This window comes from Aquarana catesbeiana, linkage group LG06, assembly GCF_042186555.1.
Source record: "Aquarana catesbeiana isolate 2022-GZ linkage group LG06, ASM4218655v1, whole genome shotgun sequence".
NCBI lineage: Eukaryota > Metazoa > Chordata > Amphibia > Anura > Ranidae > Aquarana > Aquarana catesbeiana.
In genome coordinates, this window is record NC_133329.1 from 64944323 (window position 1) to 64966271 (window position 21949).

The following is a 21949-nucleotide window of genomic DNA, read 5'->3' on the forward strand; positions in this document are numbered from 1 at the left end:
TAGAGGCCGTATGCAGGACTCTGCCCTGCCCCCCGGCACCTGCGCCAGTGGATTTGATTGACAGCAGCGGGAGCCAATGGCTGCGCTGCTATCAATCTATCCAATCAAGAGCTGGGAACCCGTGGAGAGAGGGACAGTGGGGACGCGCCAACGGAAATTCGGGGCTCAGGTAAGTAAAACGGGGGGGGGGCTAGGGGGCCGGTGACTGCAAGGTGTTTTTTCACCTTAATGCATAGGATGCATTAAGGTGAAAAAACACAAGCCTTTACAACCCCTTTAAAGTAGTTCTAAAGGCTCAAGGTTTTTTTACCTTCATGCATTCTATGTGCAGCAGCCCCCCTATTACTTACCTGAGCCCCCATCTTGATCCAGCGATGTGCATGAGAGCCTCAGCTCTCCGGGGACTCTCACTTCTCATTGGCTGAGGCAGCAGATCAATCACAGCCAGTGAGCCAATGAGGGGAGAGTGGGGACGGGCCAAACCACAGCTTTGTGTGTGAATGGACACTTAGAGCCACAGCTCAGGAGCACTTGGCAGGAAGGGAGGGGCCAGGAGCGCTGATGGGGGACCCGAGAAGAGGAGGATCTGGGCTGCTTTGTGCAAAACCATTACACAGAGAAGGTAAGTATAACATGTTTGTTATTAAAAAAAAACAAAAAAAGATACTATAATATAACTGAAGGGAAATTTAGCTTAACCACCTCCATCTTATAATTTAGTTTCCATTTTGTGTTTTTCCCTGTATTTTATTTTACATATTACTAGGAGTGTAATGTAATCTAGTTTCGTTTCTCACATCCCTGTTATCTTTTGTGTTTCGTTTCCTGTAAAGCACGTGATATCTTAAAAATAATTAGTTTCACTTTTGTCATAAATTGTTTCTGTATTTTATTGGATAATTTGTATGACGCGGTCAAGGGGCGGTAATTTCTGAAAGCCCCCTTTAAATATTCACACCAAAGAATAGAGATTAGATTTGCTCGGCGAGACTTTTAGAGTTTTTTATCATTGTCTCAATGGGCTAATCTCAAAGGCCTGTGGGGATTGTAAGGTACATCTTATGCAGACTTATCGAGGGTCTAAAAATATCCCTAGACAATCTACATTTCCCAACAATAACTTTAACAAACAATTCAAATATGAAAATAATAAATATTATGCACACGCACACAGCAAATAACTCAATAAATGTGTATATAAAAAATGTATATACACAATAGACAAAAACTTGCTATAACATAACTTCAAAAAACACATTTCCAATAATGTAGATGCAAGGAAAACACTGGTAAAATACCGCTGGGTACCTTTTATTGAAAAATACATGCGCTCACATGTACTAAGTAGGGATGAGCCGAACACCCCCATGCAAACAGGCTAAAAATTTGTTTGAACACGTGAACACTGTTAAAGTCTATGGGGTTGATTTACTGAAGGCAAAAAGACTCTGCAAGTGCACTTGCTCCAGATCTTAGTAAATGAGCAGAAGCTCTGCTGACGTCCATCATCCAATCATGTTCAAGCAAAAATGCATTTTATTTTCCTTGCATGTGATTGGGTACTCTTTGCAAAGTGAAGCCTTACCTCATTTACTAAGCTCTGGAGCAACTGCACTTGCAGAGGGCAACTGCACTTTGCAAATGCACAGTCTATTTGCCTTTAGTAAATCAACCCCTATGAGTCACGAACGTGAAAAACCAAAAGTGCTAATTTTAAAGGCTTATATGCAAGTTATTGCCATAAAAAGTGTTTGGGGACCTGGGTCCTGCCCCAGGGGATGTATCAATGCAAAAAAAAGTTTTAAAAAAGGCAGACTAAGCCTCAGTTCACACCAGAGGCGGCACGACTTGCAGGTCGCCTAACCGAGGCGACCTGCACACGACTGCCGGGGCGACTTGCAAGACGACTTCTGTATAGAAGTCTATGCAAGTCGCCCCCAAAGTAGTACAGTAACCTTTCTTCTAAGTCGGAGCGACTTGCGTCGCTGCGATTAGAACGGTTCCATTGTACAGAACGGGAGGCGACTTGTCAGGCGGCTAGGTCGCCTGACAAGTCGCCCCCGTGTGAACCGAGCCTAAGGAGACCCCCCAGGCAAGATATTTAAAGGAATATTTCATTTTTATTGTTTCATTTTAAGCATTATTAAAATCACTGCTCCTGAAAAAACAGCCATTTTTGCATTGATCCATGTCCCCTGGGGCAGGACCCGGGTCCCCAAACACTTTTTATGACAATAACTTGCATATAAGCCTTTAAAATGAGCACTGGGCTCAGTCCCAGTACTATAATAAATTACCAATATTAAAACATATCCATAAAAAAGCCAACCAGCATATATACAAAACCAGACCCTTAGGCTGGGTTCACACTATTGCGAATTGGATGCGGGTTCTCCGCATCCAGTTCGCAATAGCAGGAGATATTGAATGAAATTCTATGGAGCCAGTTCACATATCTCTGATGCGGCTCCGGTGCGAACTTGCACAGGAGCCCTGTGCGCCTTTTGATCCTCTTCAGTGTCCAAATTCAGTCAAAAATTTGGGCTGAGATCGGACCTGAAACAGTGAAAGGGGACGCAGAGGACCCCTGCTGGGAGCCACATCGATATTAGGTGTGAGCCCAACCTATGTATCTATGGACGTGGTGATGGTAAAATAAAAACAAAAAAAAATTCTTAGATGTGCAGAGAAAATATTTCCCTGTACTTTGATGATATGTGATGTAATAAGTTGGTAAGTGACAATGAGTTGTGTAAAAAACTTGAATAAATTCAAATTGTATCACAATGTATCCTGCCATGAAATATGAAAGTACAAAAATTTGATAGGTTGGTAGGGCTTCACAGACAATTTTCTGCACATGAATTCTTCTGATGTGTCTCCACTTTATTCCCATTAATAGATCTTCCCTGGCACCCAAAGCTTCAGGCCACCCCCATAGAGAGCGTCTTCCAAGGTGACGAGGTTCTCTTACAGTGCCGGGTGTCAGACTACTTTCCGGACGCTCTGGTTGTGAAATGGTTTGAGAAGAAGACAGGCCGTCAGCAATTAGTGGAAATCACCAGTTCTGAAAAATACAATATTCCAGAAATCTCATCATACAGGACAGAGAACGGAACCTTTTCTTCTACAGCAGATTTATCCTACAAGAGGTCTGATCTGTCAGAGAAGGGAATTGAATTTATCTGCAGAGTGGAACATCCCAGTCTTGGTACACCCCTCCAAAACACTATTTTACAATATAAAGACGCAGGTAACCTTACTTTATTGCACCTTTCATAAAGCTTTAGGCCTAAGTGTACAAAGTCTAAGAACATGACTTACTATTATGCCGCGTACAGACGATCGGACATTCCAACAACAAAATCCTGGATTTATTACCGACAGATGTTGGCTCAAACTTGTCTTGCATACACACGGTCACAACAAATGTTGTCGGAAATTCCGATCACCAAGAGCGTGGTGACGTACAAGACGTACGTCGAGCCGAGAAAAATTAAGTTTAATCGCCAGTGCGGCTCTTCTGCTTGATTCCGAGCATGCGTGGAATTGTGTACACACGATCGGAATTTACGACAACGGATTTTGTTGTCTGAAAATTTGAGATCCAGCTCTCAAATTTTTGTTGTCGGAAATTCTGACAACAAATGTCCGATGGAGCCTACACACGGTCGGAATTCCAGACAACATTTGTCGTCGGAAATTCCAACCGTGTGTGCGGGGCATTAATGTGCAGTGCCCCTCGTGCTGCTGGCTCCTGGTTTCCTTGAGACCCTTCTCCAATGATGCTCCGCCACCACCTCCGCCACCACGATCTTCCGGTTGTCATTTGCACTCATCAAGAGAGCCTGACTATGCCCACCCTTTCCACCCAGATCTTCCATTCATTGAGGACATAACACAGCTTCTATGACTACAGTAAAATGAATGAAACATAAAGGGAAGACTGACAGATGATTACAAGAGCCACCTCCTCCATTCATAGATCAGAGCATTTATACTATGCGGCCTGTTTATTTAGTGATATCTTTGTCATTACCTAAAGCGGAGTTCTGCTAAAAAAAATAAATAAAAGTTAGCAGCTACAAATACTGCAGCTGCTGACTTTTAATAATCGGACACTTACCTGTCCCAGGGTCCAGCGATGCAGGGGAGCGAAGCCCCGCTCGTCTCCCCCTCCTATCTGCGGCGCCAGCATTGTAAGTGTGGGTGTCTGGCTCCACAGCCGGCCACCCGCTGTGCATGCGCGAGCCGCACCATGCGCCGTGACTGGCCGGGCAATCATCTGGGACCTGTGACGTGTCCCACATGATTGCCCAGAGGGAGGGGGGAAAGGTGATCTCCCTTCCGGTGCCGCTGTGCACTGGGAGGAAGTCGGAAAAGAGGGTCCCAGCTCCCCCCCCAAAAAAATGACATGCCAAATGTGGCATGTCAGGGGGTCACCTCCCTTAAAGCAGAAGTTTCATTTTTGGGTGGAACTCCGCTTTAAAGCAGAACGTAACTCCCAAAAGGGAGTTAGTTCTGCTTTCACACCCCCTTCCCAAACAGAATTGTGTTTTTTTTTTTAAAGTTTTGTTTATTATTTTTTACTTTCACCCCCCGCTATGGATGGGCAAGCCGTTCGCCGAACAGCCGAATTTGCAGGATGTTCACTGGGTGTTCCCCCCGACGAACAACCTGCAATGCATTGAGAGCTGCACAGTGCATTCTGCGCCCTGATTGGGTAAAGCTTTGCCCAATCAGGGTGCAGTGTAAGCTGGTTGTTAAGGAGCGAGGCTGGGAAGCCAGCCGCGGCGTCCTTAACACCCGATGAGTCATCAGCTGTCAATGGGTTTCCCCGCTGACAGCTGAATAAATAAAATAAAAAAGTGCTGGTAAAAAAAAAAGAAAGAAAGAAACGGCATGGGGTCCCCCCCCAGTCCATACCAAGCCCTTCAGGTCTGGTATGGATTTGAAGGGGAACCCCACGCCAACATTTTTAAAAAAACAGCATGGGGTCCCCCCAAAATCCATACCAGACCCTTATCAGAGCATGCAGCCTGGCAGGTCAGGAAAGGGGAGGGGACGAGCGAGCGCCCCCCCCCCCGAACCATACCAGGCCACATGCCCTCAACATGGGGGGTGGGTGATTTGTTGATGCGGACAAGGGCCTCTATACAAAAACCCTGGGCTGTGGTTGTCGGGGTCTGTGGATGGGGGGCTTATAGGAATCTGAAAGCCCCCTTTGACAAGGGAGCCCCCAGATCCCACCCCCCCCATGTGAATGGGTATCGGGTAATTTTTACCCCTACCCATTCACCAAAAAAGTGTCAAAAGGTAAGAACCACAGGAAACAGGTTTTTTTGAGAAGTCATTTATTAAAAAATGAATATTAATAAAATAGTGTCCCTCGATGTAAATCCATCGTCAATCACGACACCAAAAAATAGGAAAAAAAATGCTCTGCCTCCTGCCGTCTGCACACTCTGCGCTTTAACAGTTCTTATATAGAGCAAGGGGCGGTGCCACCCGTCTATGGTACATGGTTTTCCTGCTTGGCTCCCATGGACTTCAATGGGGTTCGCCGTTTGGGTTAGAACATTTTGGCCCATCCCTAACCCCTAGACCAAAATGACATGTTCCTGGTCCTGCAGTGTCCTGGGATACTTACATCACATTTTCCAGGGGGTTGCAGGATCGTTTACACAGAGAGGCCGGGGCAGGCGGGAAGATGGACCTGGTGCATCATTGATAGCTAACTGCCTGAAACTTGAAGAGGCAGCCAGCTGAAGCTAAATAAGATAGCAGTGTGGGACCTGATGATTGCTGCCTGAACAGCAGGTTGCAGTGGAACAACACTGTATTTGCTGTACAGGTGAGTATGTATTTTGAAGAGAACCCAGGGTCACAGGTAAGAGGTAAAGAAAAAAAAACATAGGTCAAACCTGAGTATTTTTTTACCCCTTGAAGCCCAGCCCTTTAAGAGGTTTAGGATGCTGAGAGGCGGGGCGGGTTTTATGATCATGTGACTGCCGTGATTGGCTGCTTGGGATCGGGAGCTTTCTGTTAGCCGCCGGTAACTGGGTTAGGCGCGCACTCTGTGCCTCTGTGTGTATTTGCACAAATGCATGCAAATATGCGGCCGCTCGGCGTCAAGGCCCACCCGCCAAGAGGCCACATATTTTCGTGCGGCCAGTGCCAAGAAGTTAAGATAACAAAAATAATACATGCATTCTTTTTGGAAGGCAAACAAAGCTTATACATGAGTTCTGTTTCTGTGATGTTGAAAGAAATAACAAACAAAGCACATGAAAAAATGGTGAGAATTGATTTAAAAAAAAAGTTTTTTTCTATTGTATTCAGTGCTGTACATAATACAGTGCCTTGCTAAAGTATTCACCCCCATTGGCATTTTTCGTGTTTTGTTGCCTCACAACCTGGAATTAACATGGATTGTTGGAGGATTTGCATCATTTAATTTACAGAACATGCCCACAACTTTGAAGATGTTTTTTTTTTATTGTGAAGCAAACAACAAATAGGACAAAATAATAGAAAAAGTCAATGTGCGTAACTATTCACCCCAATAAAGTACCTTGTAGAGCCACCTTTTGCGGCTATCACAGCTCCAAGTCGCTTTGGATAAGTCTCTATGAGCTTGCCACATCTTACCACTGGAATTTTTGACCATTCCTCCTTGCAAAACTGCTCCAGCTCCTTCAAGTTGGATGGTTTGCGCTTGTGAACAGCAATCTTTAAGTCTGACTACAGATTTTCTATTGGATTGAGGTCTGGGCTTTGACTAGGCCATTCCATCACATTTACATGTTTCCCCTTAAACCACTCAAGTGTTGCTTTAGCAGTGTGTTTGGGGTCATTGTCCTGCTGGAAGGTGAACCTCCGTCCTAGCCTCAAATCACACACAGAGTGGTACAGGTTTTACTCAAGGATATCCCTGTATTTATTACCATCCATCTTTCCCTCAACTCTGACCAGTTTCCCAGTCCCGACTGCTGAATAACATTCCCACAGCATAATGCTACCACCACCATGTTTCACAGTGGGGATGGTGCTCTTTGGGTGATGTGATGTGTTGGGTTTGTGCCAGACATAGCATTTTTTTTGATGGCCAAAAAGTTAAGTTTTAGTCTCATCAGACCAGAGCACCTTCCTCCATACAATTTGGGAGTCTCCCACATGCCTTTTCGCAAACTCAAAACGTGCCATTTTGTTTTTTGCTGGGAGTAATGACTTTCTTCTGGCCACTCTGCCATAAAGCCCAACTCTATGGAGCGTACGGCTTATTGTCGTCCTATGTACAGATACTCCAGTCTCTGCTGTGGAACTCTGCAGCTCCTCCAGAGTTACCTTAGGTCTCTGTACTGCCTCTCTGATTAATTCCCTCCTTGCCCAGTCTGTGAGTTTTGGTGTGCGACCACCTCTTGGCAGGTTTGCTGTTGTGCCATGTTCTTTCCATTTGGTTACGATAGATTTGATGGTGCTCCTAGGGATCATCCAAGATTTGGATATTTTTCTATAACCTAACCCTGACTTGTACTTCTCAACAACATTGTCCCTTACTTGTTTGGAGAGTTCCTTGGTCTTCATTGCAGTGTTTGGTAAGTGGTGCCTCTTGCTTAGGTGTTGCAGCCTCTGGGGCCTTTCAAAAAGGTGTGTATATGTAATGACAGATCATGTGACACTTAGATTGCACACAGGTGGACATCATTTCACTAATTGTGTGACTTCTGAAGGTAATTGGTCGCACCAGAGCTTTTTATGGGCTTCATAACAAAAGGGGTGAATGCATACACACATGCCAATTATCAGTTTTTTATTTCTGAAAAATAGTTTTATGTATCTTTCTAATTTTGCTTCACCAACTTAAACTATTGTGTTCTGATCCATCACATATAATTCAGATTAAAAAAACATTAAACTAAAGGCTGTAATGTAACAAAATAGGTAAAAAGCCAAGGGGGTGAATACTATTGCAAGGCACTGTAGTATACATTTTATTCTACAATTTGTCCCATTTAAAATGATGCTAAAATAATGTTTCTGCTACAAAGCTTGACAAAGTTATTTGCATGTTCTGTTTATATGACACTGAAAAAACAAAACAAAAAAAAATGCAAAAAGACAAGTAATGATGGTAAAAAAAAAAGAAAAGTTAGAAAAAATTAATAAATAAGACATTGAGAAAAAAGTCAGCAGGAAAATAACAACAGAGGGAAGGTGAGGAAGCAGTTAATTACTGTCGACTGATTAGGGTCAACTAATTGTTTATAATGGGTCAAATACATTTTATTGAAAAAAAATGATGTTATGTGCAGATCAAAGTCACTTGTTTGATTTACATATGAATGAGTTAGTAAATACAAGGAAAGAATATATCGCTACATTGTATTTACTCCCTGACTTTTTGCATTGTATTTACTCCCAGATGTTTTGCAATTGTTGTTTTACACATTAGAGGCTGCAATCCTGGTTGCCATTTTGACAGCCGGTAATAGCTGTAGGAGGAGCAGCGGCAGGGGGAGAGGAACTGGACATAAGCAATGCATTCTAGAAACGTATTTGAATAATTTTAGGACATATCTCTTAAGTTCAAAATGCTCAAGTGGTTAAGAAAAAGTCAGAAGTGGCATCTGCGGGAGGCACAGGCAGTCCTGAAAGCAAGGAAATGTTCAGAACAGTAAACAGATTGGGGGAATATATTGCTGGCCAGAACCATCCAAAACCCGGGAAGGGTAATACTTTGTACTTTTGTTTACTTTCTTAATTATCACTTTATCCACTTGACCTCTGAAAGATTTACCCCCCTTCATGATCAGGCCATTTTTTGCGATATGGCACTGTGTTATTTTACCTCCCAATTGCGCGGTCGTGCGACGTTGTACCCAAATAAATTTGATGTCCTTTTTTTCTCACAAACTACTATATTTTGTGCAAATGGTCTCTTAAAGCTGAACTACTAGCAAGCAACTAAACATATGTGTAAGCTTATTTTACTTACAATATTTATATTGTGTGTATATATATATATATATATACACTTTCTCCATGTGTATGTAAACTCCAACAATGTACTTCTCTTATATTCTCCCCTCCCTACTCTATCTAAAACTAACAATAAAAATTTTGACTGTACATTAACTTGTGAACGTATATAATTACATTAATGTGGTATTCTCATTTAGAATTACAATTAACTTTTACTTTTTTCCATTACTGCAGCAGAGATGCCGACCTTCAGTATTAACAACATATACGGTCCCCAGACATGGTACAATGGGGAAAAAGTCACTTTGTACTGTGGTGCCTCATACTGTACGGAGAACACCAAGGCCATATGGAGGGTGACAGAAGCAGATGGAACTCGTTATGATATATTAGAAACCCCATCAGGGGAAGAAACAAAAAGTGGTCTTCAGCATTCTGGATATGTGGCTCACAGAGAAAGAACTGAAAAATCTGATAAAGAAGATCTACTAGATTTCACTTCCTCTCTGACCTTCACACCTTCTATCACTAAACACCTAAATGTCACCATAGCTTGTAAGATTGAGGATTCTGGTGAAAAATTCAAGGAAAAGACCTTTCATTGCAAAAATATTTTTGGTGAGATTTCCCACTGTTTATTTATTTTATTTTTTTATTGTTTGTTTTGCTCCTACTTATTTTTATACTAAATTTTGTAAGTCTGGGGGTAAGCACATTACTGTAGACCTAGCTTGCAGCTTGGTATCGTCCTAAGTGTTTCCTCTTGGTTTTTATATATGTTGGGATGGGAGAGGTTGAGACAAGCATGGGTAGTCACAGGCTTACAGTATCTCAGGGGAACCAAAGTTCCATGGAACCATAGGGTTCCTCCAGAGGTTGCTAGAGGTTTCTTGAGCAATGGGCAGTTTTTGTCTCTTAAATAAGTAAACTCTGACACCGATGATTATTTTAGCCATGTGTAAGGGGGAATTCTTCCCACTGACCAATGTAAGGAACATTCTTCTCACTGACCAGCTGCTGCTTTTAAGATGGAAAAGCGGGAAGGGGGATGGTAAATATGTAATATTTACCGGCCTCTTCTTTTTGTGAATCAACACCGTGATCGGTACTCATCACTCACTGCGTTTATTCATGAATAAAGCTTAATAAACTGTTTACTCTTCAGTTGTTAAACGAACAGGAGCCTCTGTACAGAGCTTTCTGTTCATTCACTGCCCAGTGCAACTGAGGCTGGGAAGAAAGGGATAGTGGAATCTGTGTCCTCAGTCCCATTCTCTGTCTCTGTCATTTAGTGGCAGCTCAGCACAATTCAAATTTTCAATGCTGTGTGGCATTCTTCACGCTACGCCCCATCACATTACGTGTTTGGCAGGCATACGGTTGGGGGCAGAAAAATGCACCTTCACCTGTGTAGACAAAAATTCTTGCAGTGGCCCTGGATATAGTAATTATTAGCAATGGCTCCCTGTGACCAGAAAGTTATTTCAATGGTTCCTCCAAAGTAAAACATTTTGTTAAGACATAGTCCACAGTACATCTTGGGAGTGAGCAAGAGAGTGTGGCTACATTACTAAATACAATGGGATCATGGAGAATGAACATAACCACCATCTAGCAGTAAGTCAGATCACAGCAGCCCAAAAAAAGGAGTTTGTAGATTTGGAGGAGGTTGAGAGCAATAGAAGGGAGTTTTCTGAGTTAAAGTACTTTTTTTTGTTTTGGATAGATTAGAGAGAAGTTAGAACCCCTATCGGTTTTTAATTGTGGTCTGTGTCCCCGTTAGGGAGATTTAGTCTTTTTAGTTGTCAGGGCCGATCCTAGGGTCACCGTCGCCCGGGTGCAGAAATATTTCTGGCGCCCCCACATGGGCGTGGTCATCTTACCAACTCCTCCCCTTTACAAATGTTTCTATGGCCACGACTCAAACACAGAGATGCTCCCCTAAGAAGTCTTTGTTACCCTAGGATCCTCCCATGATCTTTTAACAATAAAAAAAATACAGGAAGAGCGTACACTAATGAGACCTGGAGGGGAGTCTCTCTGATGCACACAGAGAGGGCTTCTGTTAGAGAGTCTGTTAGAAAGAGCCCCCAGACATAGTACAGGAGATGGTCAGAGACTGCAATCATGGTACAGGAGATGGTCAGAGACTGTAGACATAATACAGGAGATGATCAGAGACTGCAGACATAGTACAGGAGATGGTCAGAGACTGCAGACATAGTACAGGAGATGGTCAGAGACTGCAGACATAGTACAGGAGATGGTCAGAGACTGCAGACATAGTACAGGAGATGCCCAGAGACTGCAGACATAGTACAGGAGATGGTCAGAGACTGCAGACATAGTACAGGAGATGCCCAGAGACTTCAGACATAGTACAGGAGATGCCCAGAGACTGCAGACATAGTACAGGAGATGATCAGAGACTGCAGACATAGTACAGGAGATGATCAGAGACTGTAGTTATGATACAAGAGACAGTCAGAGACTGCAATCATCGAACAGGAGATGGTCAGAGACTGCAGACATAGTACAGGAGATGATCAGAGACTGCAGACATAGTACATGAGATGGTCAGAGACTGCAGACATAGTACAGGAGATGCCCAGAGACTTCAGACATAGTACAGGAGATGATCAGAGACTGCAGACATAGTACAGGAGATGCCCAGAGACTGCAGACATAGTACAGGAGATGGTCAGAGACTGCAGACATAGTACAGGAGACGGTCAGAGACTGCAATCATAGTACAGGAGATGGTCAGAGAAAGCAATCATAGAACAGGAGATGGTCAGAGACTGCAATCATAGAACAGGAGATGGTCAGAGACTGCAGACATAGTACAGGAGATGGTCAGAGACTGCAGACATAGTACAGGAGATGGTCAGAGACTGCAGACATAGTACAGGAGATGCTCAGAGACTGCAGACATAGTACAGGAGATGGTCAGAGACTGCAGACATAGTACAGGAGATGGTCAGAGACTGCAGACATAGTACAGGAGATGGTCAGAGACTGCAGACATAGTACAGGAGATGGTCAGAGACTGCAGACATAGTACAAGAGATGGTCAGAGACTGCAGACATACTACAGGAGATGGTCAGAGACTGCAGACATGTTACAAGAGATGGTCAGAGACTGCAGTTCCTATGGACATTAGTACATAATGGCCGATCGGCCCTCTCACCTGACCCAGCGATACAGCAACGGTTCCTCTGATCAGGAGTCAGCTCACTCTGAATTGCCCGTGGTGACTCCGCTGGGTAGCACCCAGATCTGTATTCCTGCAATGACTCCATTCCTTTCTCTGCCAGGGATGGCGCTAGGCTGTGTGGCTTTCCCTCTGGTGGCGCAGGGCAGCGGGGTTCTCTCTCTGATGGTGTTCTCTCAGCACTGCCCTCTCCCTCTGGAGTCCTGGGTGTACTTCCCTGAAAGCTTTCCCAGGCTCCTGTCTCTCTCTCTCTTTTCCATTCAGCTGAGCCTGCTGTGTGGGCTTCAGTTTCCATGTTACAGTGGGGCTGCCAGTCCTCGGGACTATATGTCCCACAATCCTCTTCTCTGCTCCTTTTTCTATTCTGTTTCCTCCCTGGTTGATATGAAGGCGGGGGAAGAAACATAGTGGGCAGCTGTGCTGGCAAGCACCGCTCACTAGTACAGCAGCACGCAGGAGAGGGAGGGGGGAAGGAGAGCCCGCAGCTGCATTGGCTTCACTAGGGTTGGGGTCACCCCCCCTTCCACTAACTATAGTTGCCCCTCAGTACAGACCCCCCTCCACTACATATAGACCCCCCTCCGTCAGTGCAGAACCCGCACTAAGTATAAACCCCTCCCTCAGTACAGACCTTACTCAGTACAGATCCCCCCCAGGTAACCCCCCCTCCATTAGTACAGACCTCCCCAGGACAGATCTCCCTCTCCATTAGTACAGTCCCCCACAGGACAAACCACCCCTCCATTAGTACAGACCCCCCAGGGCAGACCCCCCCATTAGTACATACCCCCCCTCCATTAGTACAGACCCCCCCTCCTCCATTAGTACAGACCCCCCCTCCATTAGTACAGACCCCCCAGGACAGACCCCCTCTCCATTTGTACAGACCCCCCTCCATTAGTACAGACTCCCCCTCCATAAGTACAGACCCCCCCCTCAGGACAAACCCCCCTCCATTAGTACAGACCCCCCCTCAGGACAAACCCCCCTCCATTAGTACAGACCCCCTGATAAACTAACCCCCCCATTAGTACAGACCCCCTTCAGGACAAACTACCCCCCCTCCATTAGTACAGACTCCCCCCCACAAACCCCCCCTCCTCTATTGGTAGAGACTCCCCCCCACAAACCCCCCCTCCTCTATTGGTAGAGACTCCCCCCACAAACCCCCCTCCTCTATTAGTACAGACTCCCCCCCACAAACCCCCCCTCCTCTATTAGTACAGACTCCCCCCCACAAACCCCCCCTCCTCTATTAGTACAGACTCCCCCACACAAACCCCCCTCCTCTATTAGTACAGACTCCCCCCCACAAACCCCCCTCCTCTATTGGTACAGACTCCCCCCCACAAACCCCCCTCCTCTATTGGTACAGACCACCCCCCCACAAACCCCCCCTCTATTGGTACAGACTCCCCCCCACAAACCCCCCCTCCTCTATTAGTACAGATCCCCCCACAAACCCCCCTCCTCTATTAGTACAGACTCCCCCCTACAACCCCCCCTCCTCTATTAGTACAGACTCCCCCCACAAACCCCCCTCCTCTATTAGTATAGACTCCCCCCTACAAACCCCCCCTCCTCTAATAGTACAGACTCCCCCCCACAAACCCCCCCCTCCTCTATTAGTACAGACTCCCCTTCCTCTATTAGTACAGACTCCCCCTCACAAACCCCCCCTCCTCTATTAGTACAGACCCCCCCCACAAACCCCCCCTCTATTAGTACAGACTCCCCCCACAAACCCCCCCTCCTCTATTAGTACAGACTCCCCCCACAAACCCCCCCTCCTCTATTAGTACAGACTCCCCCCACAAACCCCCCTCCTCTATTAGTACAGACTCCCCCCTACAAACCCCCCCTCCTCTAATAGTACAGACTCCCCCCACAAACCCCCCCTCCTCTATTAGTACAGACTCCCCCTCCTCTATTAGTACAGACTCCCCCTCACAAACCCCCCCTCCTCTATTAGTACAGACCCCCCCACAAACCCCCCCTCCTCTATTAGTACAGACTCCCCCCACAAACCCCCCCTCCTCTATTAGTACAGACTCCCCCCACAAACCCCCCCTCCTCTATTAGTACAGACTCCCCCCACAAACCCCCCTCCTCTATTAGTACAGACTCCCCCCACAAACCCCCCTCCTCTATTAGTACAGACTCCCCCCACAAACCCCCCTCCTCTATTAGTACAGACTCCCCCCCACAGACCCCCCTCCTCTATTAGTACAGACTCCCCCCACAAACCCCCCCTCCTCTATTAGTACAGACTCCCCCCACAAACCCCCCCTCCTCTATTAGTACAGACTCCCCCCACAAACCCCCCTCCTCTATTAGTACAGACCCCCCCACAAACCCCCCCTCCTCTATTAGTACAGACTCCCCCCACAAACCCCCCCTCCTCTATTAGTACAGACTCCCCCCACAAACCCCCCCTCCTCTATTAGTACAGACTCCCCCCACAACCCCCCCTCCTCTATTAGTACAGACTCCCCCCACAAACCCCCCTCCTCTATTAGTACAGACTCCCCCCCACAGACCCCCCTCCTCTATTAGTACAGACTCCCCCCACAAACCCCCCTCCTCTATTAGTACAGACTCCCCCCACAAACCCCCCTCCTCTATTAGTACAGACCCCCCCCCACAGAACCCCCTCCTCTATTAGTACAGACTCCCCCCCCCACAGACCCCCCTCCTCTATTAGTACAGACTCCCCCCCCCCACAGAACAAACCCCACCTGGGTGTGCAGCCGCGCCACCCGGGTGGAAAAGATCGTGACCGAGAGGAGAAAAATACATGACAGGCACTGTACGTCGCGCGGCACGGACCGCCCCGCCCCCAATGACGTCACTGCACGGGTCTCTCTCCGAACAGAGAGAGCCGCTCCGATCTCCTCTGACAGGAGGATGGAGCTGGCGGGGACGGACTTGGGCAGGAAACACAGCGGCGGCGCAGAGAGCGGCCTGTGGACACCAACAAGAAGAGGAGGAGGGAGGGGAGCACTCGGGCGTTTGAGCGCCCCCACCTCTGTGGCGCCTGGGTGAACTGCACCCCGTGCACCCGCCTAGGATCGGCCCTGTTAGTTGTCCTGTTTACCATATCACCAAGAGTGAATGTGAAGGAAAATCATAAGTGTTGGGTTGCCATCAGAATATGAATCGAAATAAATTTTTTTCCATTAGAGCAGTACTGATCCTGACCTCCCTGGGGCCCTTAGCAAAATTCTGCTAAGGGGCCCTCTACCTGACCCATGAAGGCCGTGATCCCCAGAGAGCCTCCCCTTACATCAGGATCCCCAGAGAGCCTCCTCTTACATCAGGGTCCCCAGAGAGCCCCCCTTAAATCAGTGTCCTCAGAGAGTCTCCCCCTACATCAGCGTCCCCAGAGAGCCTCCCCCTACATTATGGTCCCAAGAGAGCCCCCCCTTACACCAGGGTCCCAAGAGAGCCTCCCCTTACATTAGTGTCCCCAGAGAGCCTCCCCTCTTACATTTGAGTCCCCAGAGGCCCCCCCTTACATCAGTGTCCTCAGAGAGCCTGTCCTTACATTAGTGTCCCCAGAGAGCCTTCCTACTTACATCAGGGTCCCCAGAGAGTCTCCCCCTACATCAGGGTCCCCAGAGAGCCTCCCCTTACATCAGGGTCCCCAGAGAGCCTCCCCTTACACCAGGGTCCCCAGAGAGCCCCTCCTTACATCAGGGTCCCCAGAGAGCCTCCCCTTACACCAGGGTCCCCAGAGAGCCCCTCCTTACATCAGGGTCCTCAGAGAGCCCCCCCCTTACACCAGGGTCCCCAGAGACCCACCCTTACACCAGGGTCCCAAGAGAGCCTCCCCTTACATTAGTGTCCCCAGAGAGCCTTCCCTCTTACATTTGAGGCCCCCCTCTTACTTCAGTGTTCCCAGAGGGCCCCTTCCTTACATTAGTGTCCCCAGAAAGCCCCCCCCTCTTACATCAGGTTTCCCAAACAGCTGACTCCCCCCCTTGCAGAGGTTACCCTGTACCTGGCTGGTGGAGGTGGGAGGCAGCGATCGGCAGCTCTATGGTGTCCACAGGCAGGGGGATCTCCCTGGGACTAGTAGTTCTATCTCCGAATGTATACAGCGGAGAGGGAAGGGGCCCCTGACCCAGGCATCAGCAACAGTGTTCAAGCAGAGTGAAAGTGAAACTGATACCTGTCCGGGTCAGAGGCCCCTTCCCTCTCCTCTCCACTGTATACACTGACACTCGAGAGAGTACTACAAGCCCCAGGGAGATCCCGCTACCCACACAGGCACCATAGAGCTGCCGATCGCCGCTTTCCACCTCCAACCACCTCTCCAAATGCGACTGCAGCGACCCCTATAGTTTCGCCACTGGATGTTGTAAACATTAATTGACGCGCTATGACAGGAGGGGGAAGCGGGGGGGCCTCAAGTAATTTGCAGGGCCCTATGCATCTTGCGTAGTGAGCGTATAGGGCAGATCGGCTCTGCATTAGAGACACTAGTTCTGGTGACAACCAGTGATTTATTTTATTTAGAGGGCTTTTCTCTCACTTCCTGTTTTAGCTATGTGACCTGAAGTGATGGGAATTCACCCCAATGGCACACAGATTTTTTACTATATCATTACAATATAAAAAAAGTTTTTGTCCTAAAATCTTAGGTAATGGGAGCAAAACATACATTGTAAAGCTTTTATTTTTTAAGCCTGTTTTCATTTAGCTACAAAAAATTGATTTTTATATCATTTAGGAGCACTTTTAATGTATGGACGTAGGTCAATGACAGATTTTAAAGGGGATGACCCAAACAGAGCACATAACTATTTCTAGCAATTAGTATACTGTAAAGTCAAGGGAGGTCTGTTTTTTTAGTCCACACAGTACTGAATTTTGATGACCCTACATCACAAAAAAAAGTATAGTGGTATCTGCCCATATGTATCAAGTTTTAGGAAGACAATTAGAAAAGTGATTTTATTGCACTGTGATTGGAATCATTTCTTGCTCTTTTTCTTTCAGCAAAGCCCACAGTGTCCGGTCCTATAAAACTGTCTTTGACTGATTCTGAAGAGGTTTTGTGCTCCCTGGATATAGAAAAATTTTACCCTAGTAATATCCAGATCAAATGGAATAACAAGGAGACTTCAGATTGTGGCAAAATATCTCAAAACGGTGACAGAACATACACAATTAACAGTGAATATAAACTTCCTGGGAGCTTCTTCAGTCTTCCAGACTCTGTGGTGAAGGTGTCCTGGAAACACGACTCCATGGAGGACTGGGAGAGCAGAGAGATGTCTGTGCTGGATAAAGGTACCAAGAATGATCAGATCCAGAATTTACTAAATAGAAATGAACCGGGATTGTGTTAGTGAATAATTATGCATTCATTAGAGAAGCTTTAGGATTATTCAGTCATTGACCTTGCTATGGCAAAACCATTAGGGATATCTGACATATCAGTTAGTGTACCTTAAGTAAGCGGGAACTGCTGTTCTTTGCCATTGCAGGCAATGGGACAGTTCAGTGAAAGGAAGCTATAGTACAGCTTCCATGGTGGTGGATGTAGGTAGAAAAGAGTGGACATAGTTGGCACTTTTGCTGAGTGTGTCTTACAGATCTGTCAGCTCTATTAACCCCACTGTGTCAGAAGATTATGGGGCAGGGGAAGAGGGGGCCGGAGGATAAGGATCGCAGGTAATGTAGGAGCCAGAAGAACAAGGGCTAAGTCCTACTGTCTGTAAGTAATGTGTTTTTCTAGTTTTGTTTCACTACACTTAAAGCGTTAACTGAAGAAAGACACACCGCTTCAGGCAATATTCAGGTGCAAAATGGATAGGCAACTCCTATCCTCATATTGATTAGTGGTTCCAAATTAATAATAACTACTGCAGTAGGGAACAGACACAAAAGATACGCTCAGCATCTTTCCAAATGACTGTTGTGCTTTATTATGATGCAATTGAAGGTTTTTATACACATGATTACGTAGGTATCACATTAATATTACAATTGTACGTTTATGGTAACAAGGGGCATAACATGCAGACTAATTCTAATCAAGACTCAAAAGAATGCAAATATGTACTGAAAAGATGACAGTGAGGGCAGTGTGCAATACATACAAAATAGAATACAATTATATACAGAAGTTTATTTATTTTATATACAGAAATTTCCTTTACACTTGTAATGCTTATCATAGGTTTAAAAACCAAGGTCACACGATTGCCACTCAAATATACACAGAGTTAAATATGAGAGAAACAATATTACAGTGCTAGTAATAACTGATCATTTTTACCTGCTGGTTCCACAATTTGTTTGTCTGGTAATGAAATTGATAATCATATATATATTTTTTTTTTCCTGTTGCACACAGAGTTTCCCTGGAAGCCAGAGGTATGTGATATTCCAGTTCCCAATCTTTTCTACGGAAATACAGCAACGCTGAAGTGTAAGGTGTCCAATGTATTTCCCAAAGTCCTGAGTGTGAAATGGCTGAAGAAGGAGAAGGACAGTGAACAAAAATTCCCTCTGTCCCAGAATGATGGGTTCAATATCTCAGAACTCACACCAGAGAAGCAGAAGGATAACACATTCACATACAAAGCATGTTTAAAATTTAAGCCATCCATCACAGATGAGGGAGAAGAGTTTTTCTGCAGGGTGAAGCATCCATCTTTGAAGGAACCAGTGGAGAAGAGCACAGGACCTCTTACTATAAAAGGTGCCTCAAAACAGCCAGAAATGTGTAACTGTTCTGTATATGAAGGTGGACTATGGGTAGCTAAGGGCTTGTGTCGCTTGGCTTTTGTTGGCATCAGACCTGCTTCTCCCCCATACAAGTCAATGGTGATGCAAAAACAGCTTGAAGCAGGTTGAGTAAAGCCGGCCATAGACAGTTCAAATCTCTGCCGGTGCAGCGGGGACCGCCTGAGATTCAAACCATGTTTGGGCAGGCTGAATGTACCCAATCTGTCAGATTTTACATGCGATTATTATTATCACCAGCCAGCTTTAGATGCACTTACCAATAAACTGCCAGAAAATATCATGCAACAATGGAAGAAGCACCAGACCAGTGGCGGCCCGTCCATATGGGGTGCAGGGGCGGCGCCCCTCCTGAATCCATGCGACCAGCCCCTAATCTACATGCGGGGCGCTAGACGCATGAATACCAGTGGAGTTTTTTTTTTTAGAAGCACATGTTTAGAGCCTGAGGCTCTAATTGGCTTAAAAAAAGGGTGGGCTCAGGGCACAGAGCACTGCACCTAGGGCCCACACAGTTGTGTAACAATAGCGAATTAATATTCACTATTGTCTTCCTAATTCTCCTCCCGGTCAATCAGGAAGCGGATCCTGAGACCTGTCACCCGATTGGCCAAGAGGAGAAGCAATCCTATTGGCCGCAGAGGAGGATGCAGACGCAGGGGAAACCACCGTGAAGCCGAGGAGGAGGAGACACAGGTTAAAGCCACTGCCCATGACCTGGATGAGGTAAGTGCGGAGCTGGTGACCGACCAGGGGGGGGTGCGTGTGACCCGACCGACCGACCAGCAGAATGATGAACTAGGTAGTGTTCTACTGCCTTTCATTGCTTTCTAAACTGCTATTTAGATTCTAATGAGGTTATCACGGAGGCAGGGGAAAAAATGCGCCCTGAGCCCACCCAGTTGTGTAACAATAGCGAATCAATATTCGCTATTGTCTTTCTGATTCTCCTCCCGACCAATCGGGAAGGGGGCAGGGGAAAAAATATGTTTCTTTTAATTCTTGAATTTTTTCATCACTGCGTTCAAATATTAAATAAAATTTCCCCCTCCTAGCACAAAATACTCCCCCAAATCCCTCTTTTTAGCACAAATATTCCCCCACTCAACCCCCCCAGCACAAATCCCCCTCCCAAACTTCCCTTCCTAACACAAAACCTCCCCTCACCAAGATCACCCCTACTAGCACAAATCCCCCATCCTAGCCCAAATCCTCTCCCCACCAAAATCCCCCTCCTAGCACAAATCCCCCCAAAGGATTTTAAAGTTAAGCTTTAGGAGTTCTAGAAGTGAAGAACATTGTGTGTTATTGGCTCCCATCTATGGGAGGTGTCTATCTTCAGCCTACAATACATGTGTTTTAATGGCTCATTGTACATGACAGTTCTGAATTTTCATTTTCCCAGTAATATTCCTTCCTTCTTACCAGCATGTAAGCTGTAAAGCTGTGTTACTTTTTTCTTGTTATGTTATCTGTGTATAGTACTGCATGTAATGTCAAACTCTTTAATTTTATATATAAGGTGTTTATGTGATTTGTTGGACAGATATAGTCATATCTCCATCAGAAAAGCAAGATACCCCTCTACACAGAGCACAAGATGTCTCCATGACTGAATCAGCTGTTATACTTCCACCTACAGGTCAGTGTTGTCATTTCTCATTCACCAGCCACTTCAATACAGCATCTGTAAATTGATGAGTTATAAGAATCCAGAGTAAAGTAAATATCTACTCATGGTAAAGTGTTAGTAAACCCAGGACCCTGCATTCACTATATCTGGTCTCCCACAGTACACAGAAATACAATTATTTTAGTAAATATAAACTGCTAAATACCTTTTCTCATCAGCAGTATATAGCAGTCTTGTGACGTCTATCAGTGTCTGGTTAAAGGTTGTAGGAGGAGATTACATTCTCCTCTGACTGTACTACGAGGCTGCAGGACTCTTGGCTTTCTGTCCGGACAGTGCTGATTGGCCCTGTGCTGATCACATGCACACGCCCAAAAAAACACTCTCTCTTGCAATACACAGCAAACTGAGCATGTGCAGAGTGACACCAAAGGCTCTGTTCTATCAGGAGAGGGATTGGGAACAGTAAAAAAAAAGGGGAGGATTAGAGAAGACAGGATCTAACAGCCTTTTTACACAACAGTGGATTAACCCCTTAGGCTCCACAGTGAGTATAACAAGCATGCATTACTGCATATACAGACTGATTTTACTGTTGTCGGTTTAGTCACTTTAACCATTTGCCGACCGTCCACAGGTGATGATAATGATATAATGATACGTTGGCTGTTTGAAGAGGAATACCGTTGTTATGGCAGCAGCTAGCTACCTTAACCCCGGTATCCTCTTCTTCAGCAAGTGGTCCGCTTTTAGATAAAAGTGGTCTCAGTGGCAGATTGGCCACAAGATCACTTTTATCGGCGGCGGGAGAGGACCCCCTCCCGCCGCTCTCCGGTGCCCTCCGCCGCTTACCGGAGCCACCGGCAGTGGTGGAGGCAATCGCGTCTGCTCCCTGGCTTGGTAAGTGAGGGGAAGATGGCCCCCATCCGTCTCCATATCATTACAGGGCGGAAGCAACGTCAAAACGTCACTTAGCTCTTAAAGGGACTTTTTTTTTTTTTTTTCTCAAATCACATTTCATTTTTTTTTTTATTGCATTTTAGTGTAAATATGAGATCTGAGGTTTTGACCCCAGATCTCATATTTAAGAGGTCCTGTCATGCTTTATTTCTATTACAAGTGATCTTTACAAAGACAGTGTAAAAATAAAAAAATGTAAAGCGCCCCGTCGTATAAAAACGGTGTTCAAACCACACATGTGTGTTATCACCGCGATCATTAGAGCGAGAGCAATAATTCTAGTAAAAGAACTCCTCTAACTCAAAACTGGTAACCTGTAGGAATTGTTAAAGTTTGTCGCCATTCCACGAGTGGGCGCAATTTTAAAGCATGACATGTTGGGTATCAATTTACTTGG

At 45.8% G+C, this 21949-nt stretch overlaps 1 protein-coding gene across 4 annotated transcripts in view; it reads left to right on the forward strand.

Annotated features, from left to right (window-relative positions):
- Nucleotides 1-21949, forward strand: part of LOC141148562 (uncharacterized) — a 168022-nt gene that overhangs the window by 66979 nt on the left and 79094 nt on the right. For all 4 annotated transcript variants that reach the window (XM_073636115.1, XM_073636117.1, XM_073636118.1 and 1 more), the window contains exons 7-11: nt 2903-3253; nt 9220-9603; nt 17205-17498; nt 18568-18915; nt 20506-20601. In XM_073636115.1, coding sequence (XP_073492216.1) covers nt 2903-3253; nt 9220-9603; nt 17205-17498; nt 18568-18915; nt 20506-20601 — 1473 coding nt within the window. The remainder of the gene's footprint in view (nt 1-2902; nt 3254-9219; nt 9604-17204; nt 17499-18567; nt 18916-20505; nt 20602-21949) is intronic.